At 35.5% G+C, this 18,022-nt stretch overlaps 2 protein-coding genes across 11 annotated transcripts; both read right to left on the reverse strand.

The window, feature by feature from the left end:
- Positions 1 to 3,576: 3,576 nt before the first annotated feature.
- LOC108337774 (pentatricopeptide repeat-containing protein At5g64320, mitochondrial) lies at positions 3,577 to 8,233 on the reverse strand. Of its 6 annotated transcripts, none has more exons than XM_052880803.1 (5): positions 5,567 to 8,233; positions 4,962 to 5,135; positions 4,757 to 4,846; positions 4,568 to 4,624; positions 3,577 to 3,829 (listed from the first exon to the last, which is right to left on the reverse strand). In XM_052880803.1, the coding sequence occupies exon 1, from the start codon at positions 8,068 to 8,070 to the stop codon at positions 5,881 to 5,883; it is 2,190 nt and encodes a 729-aa protein (XP_052736763.1). In that variant the 5' UTR covers positions 8,071 to 8,233; the 3' UTR covers positions 3,577 to 3,829; positions 4,568 to 4,624; positions 4,757 to 4,846; positions 4,962 to 5,135; positions 5,567 to 5,880. The 6 variants fall into 6 exon arrangements, with proteins under 6 accessions (XP_052736763.1, XP_052736761.1, XP_017429857.1 ...); XM_052880801.1 differs by having other exon boundaries at positions 4,568 to 4,643; XM_017574368.2 differs by having other exon boundaries at positions 4,958 to 5,135.
- Positions 8,234 to 9,266: 1,033 nt separating this feature from the next.
- LOC108337772 (auxin response factor 6) lies at positions 9,267 to 17,443 on the reverse strand. 5 transcript variants are annotated; one of them, XM_017574362.2, is made up of 14 exons: positions 16,811 to 17,443; positions 16,097 to 16,209; positions 15,171 to 15,269; positions 15,014 to 15,070; positions 14,779 to 14,937; positions 14,609 to 14,693; positions 13,873 to 13,963; positions 13,359 to 13,523; positions 13,160 to 13,282; positions 12,154 to 12,229; positions 11,868 to 12,015; positions 10,602 to 11,584; positions 10,064 to 10,260; positions 9,267 to 9,705 (listed from the first exon to the last, which is right to left on the reverse strand). In XM_017574362.2, the coding sequence occupies exons 1-14, from the start codon at positions 16,854 to 16,856 to the stop codon at positions 9,504 to 9,506; spliced, it is 2,544 nt and encodes an 847-aa protein (XP_017429851.1). In that variant the 5' UTR covers positions 16,857 to 17,443; the 3' UTR covers positions 9,267 to 9,503. The 5 variants fall into 5 exon arrangements, with proteins under 5 accessions (XP_017429851.1, XP_017429847.1, XP_052736286.1 ...); XM_017574358.2 differs by having other exon boundaries at positions 10,602 to 11,728; positions 16,811 to 17,442; XM_052880326.1 differs by lacking the exon at positions 16,811 to 17,443 and adding an exon at positions 16,435 to 16,464 and having other exon boundaries at positions 10,602 to 11,728.
- Between the last annotated feature and the right edge of the window lie 579 nt (positions 17,444 to 18,022).

Here is an 18,022-nt window from a genome sequence, read left to right on the forward strand (position 1 = left end):
AATGTTATGAAAACACTTTTATTAAAATTTAAGACATGAGTTTGAATTAAAATTGAAATAAGTTTTACTCTATAAAATTAGAAATATTATTTGAAGTTAAATTTTAATTTATTTAAATAATTAATTATAAAGCATGTAACAAAATTTCACATATCAATTTTAAAAAGGTTAAAGTATAATAATAAAAAATTAAACAGAAATGGAAACTTTGATCGTTACAGAAGTAAAATAATTTTTTTACCTAATTTACAATCTAATAATAATATATTTACTGGTAATACTTAACAACTTGAATTTCATTATAAATAACTAAAATGGAATTGGATGACCATAAAGATATTTAATTTTTATTTTCAATTCTAGATAATGATTAAAAACAAGTATTATGTGTAATGTGATATATCAGTTCTTATATTTTACTTTTTTTACTTGGATCACTAATAACATATTTACTTTTTTATACATTTTTAAATTCGGTACATATACATTAACTTTGTACTCATTCAATTAAATATATGTAAATTTAAGTTTTTCTTTTTAATAAAGTTCAAGTTGTTTTAAAACATTATGTAACATCCCAAAAATACAGTAATAAACCATATAATAGAATTAATTATATTTAATAATATATCAGTTCAGTTTTACACTAAACAACGAGCGCGCATGGCCGAACGACCTTACAAAGAGAGAGAGAGTTACAAAAAATATAAACAAAACATAAGCACAAGTCTGACCGAACGGTTTACAAAAGCCTACTACCGATCGGTCATACATACGAAGATGGGAAAGAGGTGAACGACCTCCTCACTTACAAAAACTACTCTACTGACCGAACGTTTTACTGTTCGGTCTTAACTTCGACTTCTACCAAGTTTTCCTCTTCCAGCGCTTCTTCAAGTAGCTCGTCTCCCTCTGCTCACATCCACACGGATGATCATTGCAATGACAAGGACGGACGTATAACAAGACAACACAAGGAAAACACAAGGTAAGCTTATTTAATTTAATTCAAGTAATAACATACGTTTATCAAATTCAAACACATCAAGTACATTTCAACATACGATTCAAACAAGGCCTACTACTAGACTGACTGTCCGGACGGTATGAATTATGTGTAGCTACTACGTTCGTGCACCCGGGTGATGTAGTAACTGGAATACTCTCATCAGCTGCCACCCGAGGTTAGTTCGTTCCGTCCAAAGTAACCCTAAGGACTAGGACCTCCTGCCGTTCCCACACATGACCTACCCTACTCTACGTGAGCATGAGTACTCACGGAACATCAGGATGAACCGCCAGCTAAGCATTACCACATTCATACTTTACAAATTTCAAGAGTCATACATGAGTCGTTCCTCCCCGGAACGCTCGTTCATTTTTCACAACGTTTCTTACATCTCATAAACTCTTCATCATTTATTATCCATCATTTTACTTTCATCTTTATCATAAATGTTAAGACCATCAAATACCGAACATTCAGTCCTCACTAAGAACGAGGATGAACACTGTGGACAAGACCCAGAAGTCGTCCATTCCAGATCAGAATAAGACCGAGAGAGTTACTATTGGGTTTAGGAATGAACCGAGTACAATCATATACCATATGACGAACGTTATTTATCAAGTGAATCAGTTGAATGAACTGACTCTCGTAAGTTCAAACCAATACTCAAAGAATAAATCAAGTACGGAGGCTCTAGGCCGGATCCCATGATTATAGACACATCAAGACGTTAAAGAACCATATTTAGAATAATTCATATACAGAAACCGAATGCCAGTCAATGACCGAACAAGGTAAGAATATGCTACTGAAATTGAACGAACGTTATTTCATCAAGATTGATTATACCAGGAACGAGTATGAGTGCTTGGTGTAAGACCGAGCACTACTCAGTACAAGCGCTAGGTGTAAGACCGAGCACTACTAAACTTATAATAAAAGGTTTGGTAAATATATTAAGTTACTATTGACGTGGTGTTTACGAACAATAATAATAGACAATTACATATATATATATATATATATATATATATATATATATATATATATATATATATATTGGGTTTATCACATTAGACTCAGGCACAACTATGCTTGGTTGAACGCTCAAACATAGTATTACCACACAAAGGCGCTCGTCCTACACTAGGATTCTCTCCAAATGAAAGGATCCCCTTTTTAACTATGTTCACCAGGAAAACCGAACGGTCAATGACCATTCAGTAACGAACGTACTTTATCATAGTGAAATTTTATATCCAGAATCTATTTACATTCAAACTCATTTTTCTTAACTTATAACTTCATAACTTTATAAAATTCATATCATACTCAATTTGCATACTTCGCACAACTCATATCATACTAATAAATCATATTCCACATAAACAATCATATCAGCATTTATACTTCATATACATTTAATCACTCAGCAACATGTATTCATTTTCAGCGAACGTGCAAACAAGCATATAATTAAATTAGATAAGCTTCCCTTACCTCTAGTGTGAACGTACGTCCTTCAGACTAAAACTCAGTTCGCGGAAATAAGATTTCTTCTACTCTCAACGCTCAATCAAACTCTTCAAACTAAAACAAGTTACAGAAAACCAAGATTGGTTCAGATAAGCTGACCGCATGCAACCAGAGCTTGGCTTGCATGTTCATACGAACGAACAGCTAGGGACGAGAAACTTACCAATTTCAGAATCCAGAACTGTTCGGCTTAAGTAGAAGCTTGGGACGTCGGAAATGCTCCTACGGTGCCTGAATGATGATCGGAGAAGAGGAAGGGTGAGTTTTGGTAGAGAGAAGGGAGAGGTTCTAGAGAGAAGAAGGAGAAATGTAAGATCATATTTTTGGAGAAAAAGAGTGCATGCAGCGAGTGACGCGGATTTCAGAAAAATCAGTTTTGTTTAAAAACGAACGTCCGCTCTCCTGCTGACACCTGCATTCCACTATCTGATTTTCGGATCCTCGTTTCTTGACACCTAGCGTCCGCACAGAGAGTTTTGGGTGCGTTTTAAATGACTGACAGGAGGAGTTTTGGGTGCGCTTTTCCGAGGTCTGACACATTACTTATAATGGATTTAAATATACTTCGATTGGAGGGTAGATTACTTTATATTTATCTGTCTAATGTATAGTTACCATTTTCATTTTTCAAATTTTTTACTATATTTCAATTTTTTTTTTTAAAATTGGTAGGTGGAAAACATTTGTCCATGATTCATAATTAATTATTTAAATAAACTAAATTCAATTGTTAAACAATTTGTTGATATTATTTTTAATTTTATTAAGAAAATTTACTCCATAATTAATTATCTTTCAACTTTAATTTATACTTATCTTTATTAAATTTTAATAAGTGTATTTTAGTCAATTGTTCTTTAATTCAACCATTTTAAATCTTTTACTATCACATCAATCAAGTTAAGTACAAACTTTTATCTAGTTTCTTTCACTTTTGAGTCTCTTCTCCATAATCTTACTAACCTTACTTTCTATACTTTTTCTCTTCCTCTCTTTCCATTTAAATTTCCCTTCTCAATCTAAACAATGTGTAAAATGTTAGATCAATCCATATATAAGTAACTTGCAATATGCAACACCAAATTCTGCCACCATAACTTTTCATCAAACATTCCTTACAAGGAAGAATGTACTATTGAAAAATCCGCCATTGATGCCATGCCATTTCTGGGACTTCCCAATCTTGTTGGCTCACATAATTATCGCAGGAAATGCCAGATGTAGAAAGTTTATGACCTGGGGCAGCAGTACGAGGATTTATGTACCACATTGCTCTCAAACTACCTGTAAAATTGTCAAATGTAAGTGTTTCTGCGCAGAATCAGGAATCAGCCAAGTTCTAAAATTAAGTGCTTATATATTCAAATTTTAGTCAGCATCTTTGATCTAGCCTCTGCTGTTTGGGAAGATATGCATGTAATTGATACTTCTGCATTGACTTCTATTTCGTTAGTCTCAAAGCAATGAAAATGTACTCAAAGTTAATGTGAAATACTGATTGAATCATGTGCGGTTAAATTTAAAGGGGTCCAACTAATACTTTCACTGTTAAAATTGGTGGATCTCACTTCTTATATAATGACCACCCCATGGTTTTGTAATTTCAAATAAATTTCAACTAACGGTAGAGTGTGTGTTCGAAGGAATGTGCTAGAAGGCACTCTTCTCTAGAATATATATATCTACATATGTGTGTGTGTATGTGTGTTTATACGTATATGTATGTATATAGCTAAGTTGTCTTCTCCAGCAGGGTGAACTTTAGCCCCCTAAGTCAACTTCTATCAATAGAAGATAAAGAAAGAAAACCCGAGAACAAGGAAAGAATAGGAGCTACGGAAAGAATCAAGATAAAAAGAAAGCTATCAATATTGATAATCCCCCGAACACGACATACTTGATAGGATAAAACTTCTTTGTTAAACATGGCATGTTTGTTTGTAAAGATAAAAGCAATGAGTACTTTCAAAGAGAAACTGAGATAGTGACAGACAAAAGATAAGGAGATACAGAGGAACTCACAGAGTAGTAGTCCTTCTACCGAGCCCTGATGACTGGTTTGATTGTAACTTTTACTTCCTTTATGTCACGTAGCTAACTTTTATCAGTATAAAATCAAACTAATTATTGATATAGTGGTGTGATATATTACATGGAAGTCCATGTGCTTCATTGTGGAATGTTGTCATTGTTTTAATCAAAACACCTCACCTTCAACATCTGTTGGTGCTTCATTCCTCTCGAAAATCAAATGTCCCAAACTCAAAGTTTTGGTAACAGATTATAGGATTTTTCAGCAGTCTGACCAACACCAACTAGTCAGTTAATTTCTTCTCAAATGAAAGCTTAGCTGAAAATTCCATTTCTTTAAAAAGTTCAAATCAGAAAAACTAGAAGACACAAACAACTCACCTACCACTGTTTTCCCCTCAAATCCAAGCTCGTCTGCACCAGTCATCACACCAACTCAGCGGCTGTGACAGTTCCTTATCCCAGGCCACTTCGCTTTTTCCTTATAATTCAAGCTAGTCCAGGGGAGCAACCAACTACGAACCCTGTGACTTCTTATCCACCCCAACAGGTAGTGTTTCTACAACACAAAACACCAATGCTCAAACCAATTCACCACAAGACCTACTAGCAATACAAGCACAAGCTAGAAACACAAAAAAAAAAAAAAACACTAAACTCAAACTACTGTTAAATCTAAAAGCTAAGTTTCACAATCATATCAATTCAACCAAGTAATCAGAGACGGAGATAAATAAATTGACAACAAACCCGTCTAGTTTTTTAAAGCAAAAAGATCATATCAATCAATCAGAGGGGAGACAGTTCGACATGTGACAGGGGAACAATGGATACTATTGAAAGGGTTGCTTGTAATTGTTTATAGCGTGTCTCTATTTATAATGAAAAATAAATACGATAATAAGAAACACTATCAATAACTAATATTGAGAAATATTTGCTAAGATATTTTCTTATTTGATGTAATCAAATCATATCTTTAACTTATACCTCTTAAAAAGAAGTGGAACCAGCCAAACTACCTCTCTTTCTACTGATACTTCATAAAAAGTGAATGTTTATGCTTCATCTACAGAAAACTTCGATATGTTTGACGAGATAACGCAGAATAGTCTTTCCCCATTATGCACTTGTGCAAACTCCAAAATCCAACCAGCAATATGACTCATAAATATTAAAAACAAGTCACGGTAAAATGCTGGACTCCCAATTTTCCATGAGAGTAGAAAATGGATCAAAATTGAGACATCAGAATGCCAAAAGACAAATCAAATGAAATCAATACTCCATACAATATGTTGGCTTCAAGGAGAAGAAGCTCCAAATTCCACCATGTAATCCTTAGAAAGTCTTGCTCCCCGTGGCATTTTTTTTACAAAATAGTTTATCAGTATTGACCAAGTGATTTCATTGGGAATGAACCCATTATCTACGCCTCTATGTAAAAGCAGACACGCATCATTAAACATATCCTCATGACAGTGTCTACTGATCAGTGTGTTATATGTAATATCATCAGGACAAATTCCTTCACCTTGTAACCTATTAAAAATGTTTAGTGCCTCTTGAACATGACCCATCTTGCAAAGACCATTGATCAGGCAGTTATAACTGACTACATTTGGTGTCAAACCACGATGAATCATATCCCGGAGAAATTTTAAAGCATCATTTACTTTTCCAGTTCTACACAAGGCACTGATCAAAATATTGCAAGTTGTAACAGTTGGAAAAATCCCTTTCCCAAGCATTTCTTCAAACAATCCCAATCCTTTTTCAACTGACCCAGTTCTACACAGAACTTTAATAAGGCCATTATACGTAATACTGTCTAAAGGACACCCTTTAAATAGCATTTCATCGACAAGCTTAAATGCTTGTTGAACTGAATCTCTCATAAGAAGTGCACTAATCAACGTATTGTACGTTACTGTGTTAGCAATGACACCCTCCAAGAACATGTCATGATACAAACTCAAGGCATTTTCCATCTTATCATTCATGCACAGTCCATGTATTAAAGAATTAAATGTATAAATGTCAGGTTTACATCCTTTGGTTGACATTTCGCGAAACAGTTGTAAAGCTTCTTCAATCTTCCCATCCTTTGACAGTGCACCGATCAAGCAATTGTACCCAACTGTAGTCAGACTCAGACCCTTGGTTGACATGCTATTCAAAATTTCAGCCACTTCCTCGAATCTGCCTTGCTTGCAGAAACCATTTATCAATATGGTGTACGTGATCACATTGGGCTCAAAGCCTTTTGCTACCACCTCAGATAAAAATTCAAGGGCCGAAACCAAATACCCTTTCTTGCAAAATCCATCGATCATTATGTTAAACGTGTAGGCATCAGGTTCATAACCCGCAGTTACCATGCTATTGTACAGAAGACCCTTGGCTTCTTCAAACCTTCCACTAGAAACATATCCATTGATTAATGTATTATAGAGCACAGTGTTGGGACTGGGAATTTTGTTCAGTAAGGTCCTTGCTTCATCAACTTGCCCCATTCTGCACAACCCATGCATTAAATATCCATAAGTGAGAGCATCTGCGCTGAAACCTCGAAGAAACATTCGATCAACCAACTTCGCTGCCTCATGAATCCGACCGGCCCTGCAAAGGCCACGGATGACATCATTGAAGGTCTGAACATCAGGCTCACAACACATCAGAAACATGTCCTCCAAAAGCCGCATCGCTTCACTCACTCTATTGTTTTCACAGAGAGCATGAATCAGGGTCTGGTAAATGACAGAATTTGGAACACACCCGTGCTTCGCCAGGTCCCTGAGAAGCGAGCAAGCCGAATCAACTTCATTAACCATACACAAGGCTTTCATGACCACACCAAAGGTATACACGGTGGGAGAAACACCTCTACTCAACATGTCATAGAAAACATTAGGTGCTACCCTGGGACAATTCCCATCAACCAGAATCTGCAACACAACATTATAGGACTTGAAAGTAGGGTCACAGGAATAAACACCCCACATGTCCAACAAAAGCCTAGTTGCCTGGCCAGGCAACCCTGCCTTCCCATAATGCTTCATGATCAAAATAAAGAGTGATTCCTTAAACACAACTCCTTCATCTTTCATTTGCTTCAACAAGTTTTCAACAACTTTGAAGTCCCCAACAGCCCCAAGCTTATCAATTAAGAGACAGTAGACATCAAAGGTGTGGCAATACCCCTTTTGGGCACCAGCCCTTTGAAACAGTTCCATTGAAGTGGGAATGTCAAGAGGAAGCACCAGCAATTTACAAAGCTGAAAAGGGCTAATTGGGGCGAGTGACCTTCTAAGCTGTTTGAGGTCAAAGGGTTTGAGCAATCTCTCCCACTCTGTCTCAGTGTCACTACTCTCACATTCATTATCATACAAATTGCTGCCCGGGGCAGTTGTGCAAAGTGGGAAAAAAGGGATTTTGAAGCGAAGTAGCGAGACCCTACTCACATTGGTTGAGGATTTGAATGTTTTCAACATGAAGGTGAGAGATTGAAGGGGAGAAACTAACCCCAATGGAGCGAGCCACCGCGATCTATAACGATTCTGATGATGCAGTGTTTGTTACGAATCACGGTGAGAGAGATACAAGAGCAGGGTTTGGTTCCTCGTTCAGAAGCAGAAAACATAACCCTCGCGAATTCAAAAGCTATTGTTTTTTATAAATATGTTTTGAAATTTACGGTCAATTTATATTATATTACTCAGTTTTTTTTAATTATTAATTTATTAATATGTATACAAAAACTAAAATTAAATTTAGACATAATAAATTATAAGAAGTAGACAAAAAATAAGTGTGATTAAGAAAATCAATTACATAGATAAAGATTAAAAAAATATGTTCATTTGAGATAGTTGACAAAGAAATTTAAAGTTAAAATAATTTTATAAGAATAAATTAATTTTAAAACTGAAATTAAAGTTATTTTATAAGAATAAAAAAATAAAATTAATTGATTTATATACAAAATTCCTAAAGCATTTTAAATTTTTTAAATAATTTTTTATTTTTTTATCAAATAAAAAACTTCACATTATAACATAAAAAACTTCTTACATATTTTTCTTCCAAATATATCTTATTTATTTTTTAGTTAGTAAGAATGAGAAGCTCAGCTTTTTACTTGACTTTCTTTTGTCTGAAATCCTCTAAAACCACATCCTTAATATATCGAGTTATCAGCCATTCGCTAAAATAAATAGTATTGAGTTTAAATCTCGCTGTGAATTGAAAAAGTACATTTTCTGAAAAAAGTAATCATAGGCAAAAATAGAACCTATTTTACTTAAAAAAAAGTGAATAGAGGGCATAATACACTTAAACTATATTTAAATATTACTTGTAAAAAGAAAATTAAAAAAAAAATCTCAAAAATAAACTTAAAACATCTAATCATAAGTTTTAGTTTTCACCTAGAAAACATATTGCAGTAAAAATCAACTTTTCACAATGAGCATCGTAAATTATTACTTAACCAAAGCTTCAACCGCAAGACCTACGGGAAATTGTATCCGTCAACTCCAAAAATGTCATTTGAAATATTCTTGATTGCATTAATTAATATTGCTTCAATGAAACTATTTGTTCATCAAAATAATTTATCAGAAAGTTTTGAAATCACTTCATAAAAAGTTGTCAGAATGTAAAATGAGGGGAAATGAAACTATTTCGATTGCAAGAACTAAATTAATTACTTGCTATAAGCAACTAACCATTACAGAAACAAGGTCACCTATTATAATTTACAGTCATTTGCTGTTGATCTATATAAAGACCTTGCAAAATCACTACATCTCAACATGAATGTGAAGTATAAGAATGCTGAACCAATCCATACATAAGAAACTCTGTAACATAGAATTCTGCCACCATAATTTTTCAACTAACATTCCTTACACGGGAGAATGTCCTAGTAGTGAAAAGACCCCATTGATGCCATGCCATTTCTGGAACTTCTCAACTCCTGTTGACTTGCATAATTATCACAAGAGTTGCCAGAGGTAGAAAGTTTGTGACCTGGGGCAGAAGTAGAAGGACTGACACCTTTGCCCATTTGCTGCACTTCTAGTGGAGATAGGATTTTTATGTACCACACATTGTTCACAAACTCCCTGCAAAATTATCAAATGTAAATGTTTCTGTGCAGAATCAGGAATCAGCTAAGTCTAAAAATGAAGTGCCCATTTGACTAAGATTGCAGTAGTCTCAGAGCAAAAACCATGTCCTCAAAGTTAATGATAATAAAAATTTGACTACAAGGAACAACAAAAATTACAGAAAAAAAAAATTCAGATCCACAAAATTTAACTTTGCAAATCGTCAACATGTTGAGAAGTGTCAAATATACAAGAAACATCGCTAACTATACCTATAGCACCTACGGCATTGGCATCAATGAAGGACGTAGCAATTCTTAAGATAATATACTATAACTTGTACATAAGTAACAACTGGCATAAAGCAACTTACTGCCAAGGATCATCACCAAGAAGAAGAATATCATTCTCCCGGTCAACAAATACAAGCTGCCAGCCTGATCTCTGAGTCTTAGGGTCCTCTAGTTGGCCTTCAAGGCCAAACATGCGAGCAAGCTCACTACGCAGCTCATCATAGCTGCTGAACTTAGAAATGTCCAGTGACCTGCCAAAGGACCCTGACTTGTGAACCTGTAAAAATTACACCGCATAATATTAGTCCTTGACAATTGACAAGAAGTCTTAAAAAACAAGAGGAAACAAAAATAAAAAATGAGCTACAATATGAAACTTTTCCAACAAAACCATAGACTACTGTTTGTATATACAGGGTTATATATCACTGTAGCGTAGACCCAATTCAACATTGATCATAAATACATTATACAAATATATTTAACTTGTAACTTGAACCAATACTTCAACTGGTAAACTGTTGCTTCATTTTGGTAAATTATATTAAAAAGTGGCTGCATATAAAATATATAAACGCAGGGATACCATCTATAAATAAAAAATACATTAGATATTACCTTAACAAAGGTTCCAGTCGGTGTGTTTGCTTGGTCTACATTTTCAGAAGACTGCAAGAAGCCTGATTCATCCACACAACTTGAAGTTGTCATGTTTGAACTTAAGGGAAAATCAGTGCCTGTGGTACCACCACAATTTGAAGCAGAAAATGGCAATGATAATGAATCATTCACACTGCCCATATTTCTCAGGTTTGACATGCCATTTTGCAGCATAAGAGAAGAGGGATCGATGTTAATCCCAAATAAAAGATTGCTCTGAGGATCAGCAGCACCATGGTATGCAGAATGTTCTCTTCCAGGAAAGGGAGGCAGAACAGCAAGTTCAGACACATTTGATTGTGATGTTCCCAAGTTTTCCACCTGAGGCAACACGCACTGAGCAGAAGCAGAGGGAAGCTGAGGTTCAACTGCCATTTGCTTGGGTAGGATGGATGCAGAAGATATAACGGAATTGGACCCACTCAAGTTAAGTAACTGGGATGTTCCATCATGGGAGAACGTTCCTAGTAGACTCTGGATAGGGGAAACATCAGAACCAGATATATGATTCCTGATAGGTTCAGGAAAACTCTGCTGCTGGCAATGCGTAGCAAGAGCTTGCATGGGAGGAGATTGAGACTGGGTACCTGATGCAAAATTAGACAAGGGAGAGATGACATTTGGTAACTGCTGCTGAACAGGCAAATTTTTAAGTTGTTGATGCTGTTGCCGCTGATCACCATATGGATGGTAGCGATATAACTGCTGTTGCAGAAGTTGTGACTGAGCAGGCACTTGATTTTCTTGAAAATTTTGTAGAAGGGTGCTTTGAGGCTGAGACTGTGGTAATACTTGCCTCTGTACCTCAGAGGTATGAGCACTGGGAACATTTGAAGTCTGCTGAAACTGCAACAGAGGTTGGGAAGATTTTGAGGGATCTATTGTCCTCATTTCCTGGAATGCAGAAGAAGCCATTGCTTGGTATAACTCTGGTTGAAGACCTGGCATAGAAGAGTCAAGTTTAGGTTGCATCCATGGTGTAACACCAAGCCCCTGGAAATTTAAAGATTGCATTCCTTGGTCCCCAAGTCCACCTTGGAGCCACATGAATGGAGAACCAATGCCCATGTCTCCATCTTTGAGACCTGACTTACACAAATGGAAGACGTAAATAAACTAAAATGAAGATGCTGTGTACATCACAAGTCAATAAGATAAAGCATATAGGCAACAGATCCCAGAGAATGACATGAGACAAATTTTATTACCAGAACCACCACATACCATACAAAGAAGGTAGGCCCGTTGGCCAAGGACGCCTCAACCTTAAGGGGAATGGAGATGGATACATTGGGAATGTTGTCAAAGGTTCAATCTCCCACAAGGAAACTCTTGGCTGCCTGTCCCCTGCAGTGGACTCATCCCAGCCAACCTACACCAGTAAACATAAGTTAAGAAAACAGATTATACATCATCTGTAAACACAACCTCGGATATTTCTATAATAGTGCTAAATTGTATCATGACAACAACATATAGTTGCTAGATGAATCAAACAATCATGACAAACCTTCACAGAACGCCAGTGTGAATTTGGCCAGCGGACAGGATCTAAATCACTAATACCAGTTATGGTACCCATGTATCTGGACAATAACATGTTACAGTAAGTATAGGTTCAAATGTTTAAGAAAAAACAAACTTAGAAAAGACTGTTGTTCTGAAGAAAAGCAAATATTGTTGTGGCTAATCATTCAAAGCTTTTGTCTTTTGGAAGGATACATGCATATATTGCCATGGCTAATCACTCAACAAAAACTTTGACCTTTATCGTATGGAAGCACATAATAATGCGTCAACAGTCAGGAACAGGAGTGCACAGCACAGTGTGGCAAGCATCAAATGACATACAGAAAACTACTATTGCAAGAATAATGTCTACAAATCAACAAATCAGTAACATAAAAAGGCAAGATCCGAAATCAAGGAAAGTTAAAGAGAAAAGTGGGCAGTGTTTAATAGGATCAAAAGTCCACAGCACATTTGCAACTGACACAATTGTTTAAGTCAAAGTCCCACATAACGGGGTCCAGCTAATAATTTCACTATTAAAAATGGGGTGGAATCATGAGCAGTTACCAGCAAGGCTAATTGGGAAACTACAGTATTCTGTGAATAGCAGTATATTTGTTTCTTTATTCATTACACAGGAGACTGCACACGTTCATTGATGAACCACAAAAAAAGAACATAAATAAAATCGGGAAAGTAAAATTTTAAGCTAAATTACATCATTGGACTCTAATACTTTGAGAGAATTGAGATATCCCCTATAGTTTCAAAAAATTAGTCCCATGACCCACCACCCTACCATTAGAGGGTTATATGAACCATTTTAAAAATGAAACTTTAATTCCAAACTATCAGAGAAAATTTTGAATTTGTCCATAAAGTACATGGACCCAATAAGTAATTTAGCCAAATAAACTCTCTCGCGTAAGTAGCAGGACAAAAACATAATGCGAACACTATGTTTCACACAGGAGAGGGGAAAATATAGGACAAGAAATACCTACCGACGAACACTTGATTCTTCCGTCTCAAACAGCATCCTAAATCGCATCCCAACAGAAACTCGTGTATGATATACTGCTTTAACATACTTGGCCAAAGGAATGACAAATTCAGATGGGCTTGCCCTATTAAAAAAAGAAAAGCAAGCTCAGTACGATTTTTAGGGTAATAATTCTCATCATTTGCATTAAAGTTACATACCTAGGATTATAGAATATAGTAAAGCGGCTGTTTGTAGCAGCTGCATGAGCTGCAGCAGCAAGAAGACCAATGTGCATGCTATCACTTGACAGAACTGATGATGGCATGATAGTCTGTGGACGATTTGCTCGCCGTATGCCCAAGAGTAATTGATTTTTTTCATTCCTGATAAAAAGAACAGGAAGAATGATTACAATAATATCTTAATAGTTCCTTGTAATAGATTTTGGTCATGTACCCATGATCTATATAAATGCAACTACTGGTGATATTGTTCTACAAGCAGGCTAACAAGATAAACAATTTTTTCAGATTATAAAGCTCCCAAAGACGGACATAATTTTAAAATAATGAGGAAATAATACAAATAAGCATGATTTCTAGTCTAATCTCTCTAATAAGTTCCTTCAGTTTAGAATACATCTATAACGAAAACTGTATACAGGATGGAGGGAGAAAAGACAAGTTGAACCTCCAATTGGATAGTCATTGGAAATATTAGAATTATACGTACCAGATGAAAAGGACTGAATCACCCGCAACAAGCCTCTTGGCACTGACAAAGACACTCCAACCAGTAGTAAGAAGATGCCTTTTGGGCTGACCTGAAAGTGAAGATATAAAGTAGTTAGAAGTGAAAACATTTAAGAAACAATTTAACTAATGTTTATGAGCTAATCATTCCTTGGTTTCACATACACAATTGTCAAATTTGACAAGGAAAAGGATTTTCAGGAGAAGTGGAAGAGCCAGAGAAGATAAGTCGTATATGACCAAGGACTATACACTCAACATTTATAATGATCCTTAACAAAGCCTTCATATTGTTCTTGCTAAATAAAAAATTAGACTGACCAAAGTTGAGTTAAATTTTAATATTACAAAAAGCAATGCTATTTTACAAGTTGTAATGCTAAGTTTAAGACAAGAAACAAATTGGACCAAACAAGCCAAGCAGCGAACCAAATAAGGATGGAATGAGTATGCAGTAAGCCAGAAATAGAAATAGTACAGCTAATTTAGTCATATCATATGCAAATAAATTACTCCTTAGAAACCTATGTCCTGCTTCCAATGCTACTCAGATTATGTTTTGCATAATAAAAAGGAAGATCGCAGATTTGAGTGCATTGAATATGTAATTACATAATAGGTGTTTATTACCAGTAGTGGAACAGCATAAAGTGAACAGAAAAAAGTAGATGTGGAGTCCACAAATAATTTTATACCAAAAGCTTAAAAAAATAAACCTCGAAATATGTGTCTAAACTTCCATTCATTATCATGAAGATCTCTAGCAATTAGTTCTTGAGCAGGAGGCTGCTGTGAGTAATCCTGTTCAAGAAACATATTAGTCACATCAAGAAATGACAAACTAACTACTGAGAATCAAATATATCACAAAGTTAATATGACTTACAAGAGGAGGGAAGACTTTTTCAGCTGCTCTTCGAGGAACAGAAAATCCTCCATGAGTGCTGGTGTCACTTGCAGTTAATGTTTTGCAGAAGTAATTTGTTGGTTGCTTGCTGGGAGTGCCCAATTCAGCAGGCATAAGATACACCTCCTTTTGCTCTTGCTACAAAATTAATAATGTCAAAATATGCTATCAAAATATATATATAAGAAAAAGGTAGAAAATAAGAGAAAAGTACTGGACTTAGAGGTTGCAGAGTCATTTGTGCATATACTTCATCAGTTTCAGCATCCGCCTGCAAGATGCATGCTTTAAAGGTTCAGAGTGCAAGCTGATAAAAATGCGTTCTGAGGTATATTTAACCTGAATTTAAGAACTATAAATGTTATCCTTACATGCATTGTTACATTGTGAAGCTGACAGATAAGTTGCGGTGGCAAGTTAGGGTAATTAGGAATATGTGCATCTACTGCCCTGTTGGTTGAAGCAGCAACCTGTAAAATCAACATCTATATTTGTCAAAAGACTAAAGAAACAGATATAAATGAAATATATGAACGGCAATCAGTTTTTTGTAAATTTTAAATGAAACAATAGTTTGGAACCCCTTCAGCGTCAGGAAAAATTATAAACTGAAATTAATCATGATGATACAACAAAGATTTCTGTATCTGTCGGTCACTCATTTTTAGCATAGAAATTATACTAGAGATTCATACCATAATATTCAGGACAACCAACGTTCAGACTCTTCCAGAACTGAAATCATAAATTCAACAAAGCGGTACTCATGCTAATAAAAAAAACGATGTTCATTTCAAGAATAAAGAATATCACATATGTTACTATGGACTTTGCTTATAAGCTAGAGAAGTAGAAACAACAGAAAGAATAAAATCAAAGGATTAATGAAGCATCTTTTATTTTCTCATCACTTAATTAGCCCGTCCTCCCTCCTTCCAGGCACAATGACTTAAACACTAATTCGTGAAGTCTGCTAACATGTAACTCAGCTTACAGCACTTCATACTTTCATAGTACTGCTGAAAAGTTGAGTCCCCAGTCCTATCAGACCAATTTTATCTTGTCTTAATGTTACAAGCTTGAATCGGCACAAGCATAACTTATTTTACCATACATACACAAGAAACAATAAGTTGACGTCTACTCCACTGACTTCAGAAGATAGATAAAATAGTACAACTACCCTGCTCACTGAGATCGTAGGGACATACTAAGTGAGGTTCTAATTTTCTATACAACTTTTCACAATGTAAAAAATTTAAGGATGGTTCAATAAATCCAACTTAGCATTACTGACCTGCTCACTGTGACCTTGGGGAAAGTAGACTACACGACTTCCAACAGGAGGCAGAGAAACCAGAGGGCCAGCACATGCATGCCAAAGCTCAGAATTCAAACATTTTTTCTCCCCTGCAAAATCAGACTAACATGAGTACACATGAAGTAAATCATTTCACACGAGTCAGAAAGGACCTATAGTCCAGTCTACAAGTGGCATATCAGTAATCAACACATTAAGTCCACTGCATATTTACCAATCAAAAACACCATACCACAATCCAAACTCCAACCGCGCAAACAAACAGGCAAACAGAATAACCACACATAAATAGTAACACAACACAACCTTGTCACCTCAAACTTAAAATCATAAACTGCAAACACCAGCAGACTAAGCACCACCGACACTTAAATTAAATCGACATGACGCTAAGAAGTTGACCCTGACCTGTATATAAATATTAAAAACAAACAAAAACAGACCACGGCAACTTGTTCAACCTCACTCGATGCCATGTAATAATGACAAACAAAACCTACAAGTATTGTACTTCTAGTGTATTCCTGTACTCTCCCCCCAAACCCATGCAAAGACAAAAAGAACCACCCACACAAAAAAACACATAACAAACGTCAAGACAAGAGAAATTCTCAAAAAGTGGGGGACAGCGCAGAACAGCATACAAAACAATTTGCACAAAAACGAAAGAATTAAAGAAGCTACCACTACCTTCTTCCTCCCCCGGTTGATTAAATCCAGAAGAAGAAAGCTTCATGCTTGGAGCTATAACAACAGGTGAGGTTCCAAACTAGTAAAAACCCAAGCACCCGAAGTTGAATAAAATCATCATTATTGTTGTTATTATTATGCACGCAAATTTTGCATGTCCCTTTGAATCAGAAATGGTCCTAAGTCATAGTCCACCCACCCACCCACCAAAAATTAACAGCACCCACAGAACCCCATCATCCGAAGCCACTTCCAATGCAACACCCGAACCTCCTGGTTCTCATAACACGCCCAAATCCAACCCTAATTTGGAAGCTGAAGCTGAAACCCTAGCTCGGCAGATCTCACAGAAAGGAAGGTGAACAGTGGAATTAGAGAGAGTGAAGGAGAGAGGCGAGTGAAGTGAGAGTGACATTCATGTGGATTTCAGTAGAAGAAGCAGAGAATGCGATTTGTGTGTGTGTGAGAGAGAGAGAGATAGAGAAAGCGAAACGAGTAATGGCTATGTTGTTACTCACAACAATAATGCACAGTGACTGGTAATAATTGATCCATGGCTACTATACGAAATGGTAACGACGACGGAAAATACGGAACTTTTCTACTATACGTACATAGATACTCATTGGATACTATCAACCCAGAACTTCCCAAATTTGACCAACTTCTCTTTTTACTACCAAAACATGATTGATTAATTTTTATATTGTTCAGAATATTTTTTAATGACAGAGATAAGAACAAATATTTTCCTTTAATATTCTAAACAAATGTAAGAAAGTTATGTGAAACAAATGTTTTAAACTATAAACATTTATTAAAATTAAAGCAAAGCTGATCTTGAAAAAAAAAACTTTTGAGAAATAGTATAATATTTTCAAAACAAAAGTATTATGAGGTTTTGCAAAAGGATAGAGTGTCATGATTAAAAAATTTAAAAATATTTATGTCTTCATGAATTTCAATTTTTTTCAGTGTATTTTTGTAATCGTTTTTGTCAACTGTACTATTTTTTTTTTACAATTTCGATTCACGGTTGAATTTTTTTACTGTCTCTCACTGATTTTGAGTTTCAATATATAAAAAATCAGTGTATTTAGCAGAAAAACATAACTAAAAGTCCAATAGGGAATTTGAATTCTACGTGAAACAAACGGAATTTATTATTAATATAGATAAAATGCAGATTACTGTAATAAGTCCAATACTAAG

The sequence above is a fragment of the Vigna angularis genome, chromosome 7 (assembly GCF_016808095.1).
Source record: "Vigna angularis cultivar LongXiaoDou No.4 chromosome 7, ASM1680809v1, whole genome shotgun sequence".
Taxonomy (NCBI): domain Eukaryota; kingdom Viridiplantae; phylum Streptophyta; class Magnoliopsida; order Fabales; family Fabaceae; genus Vigna; species Vigna angularis.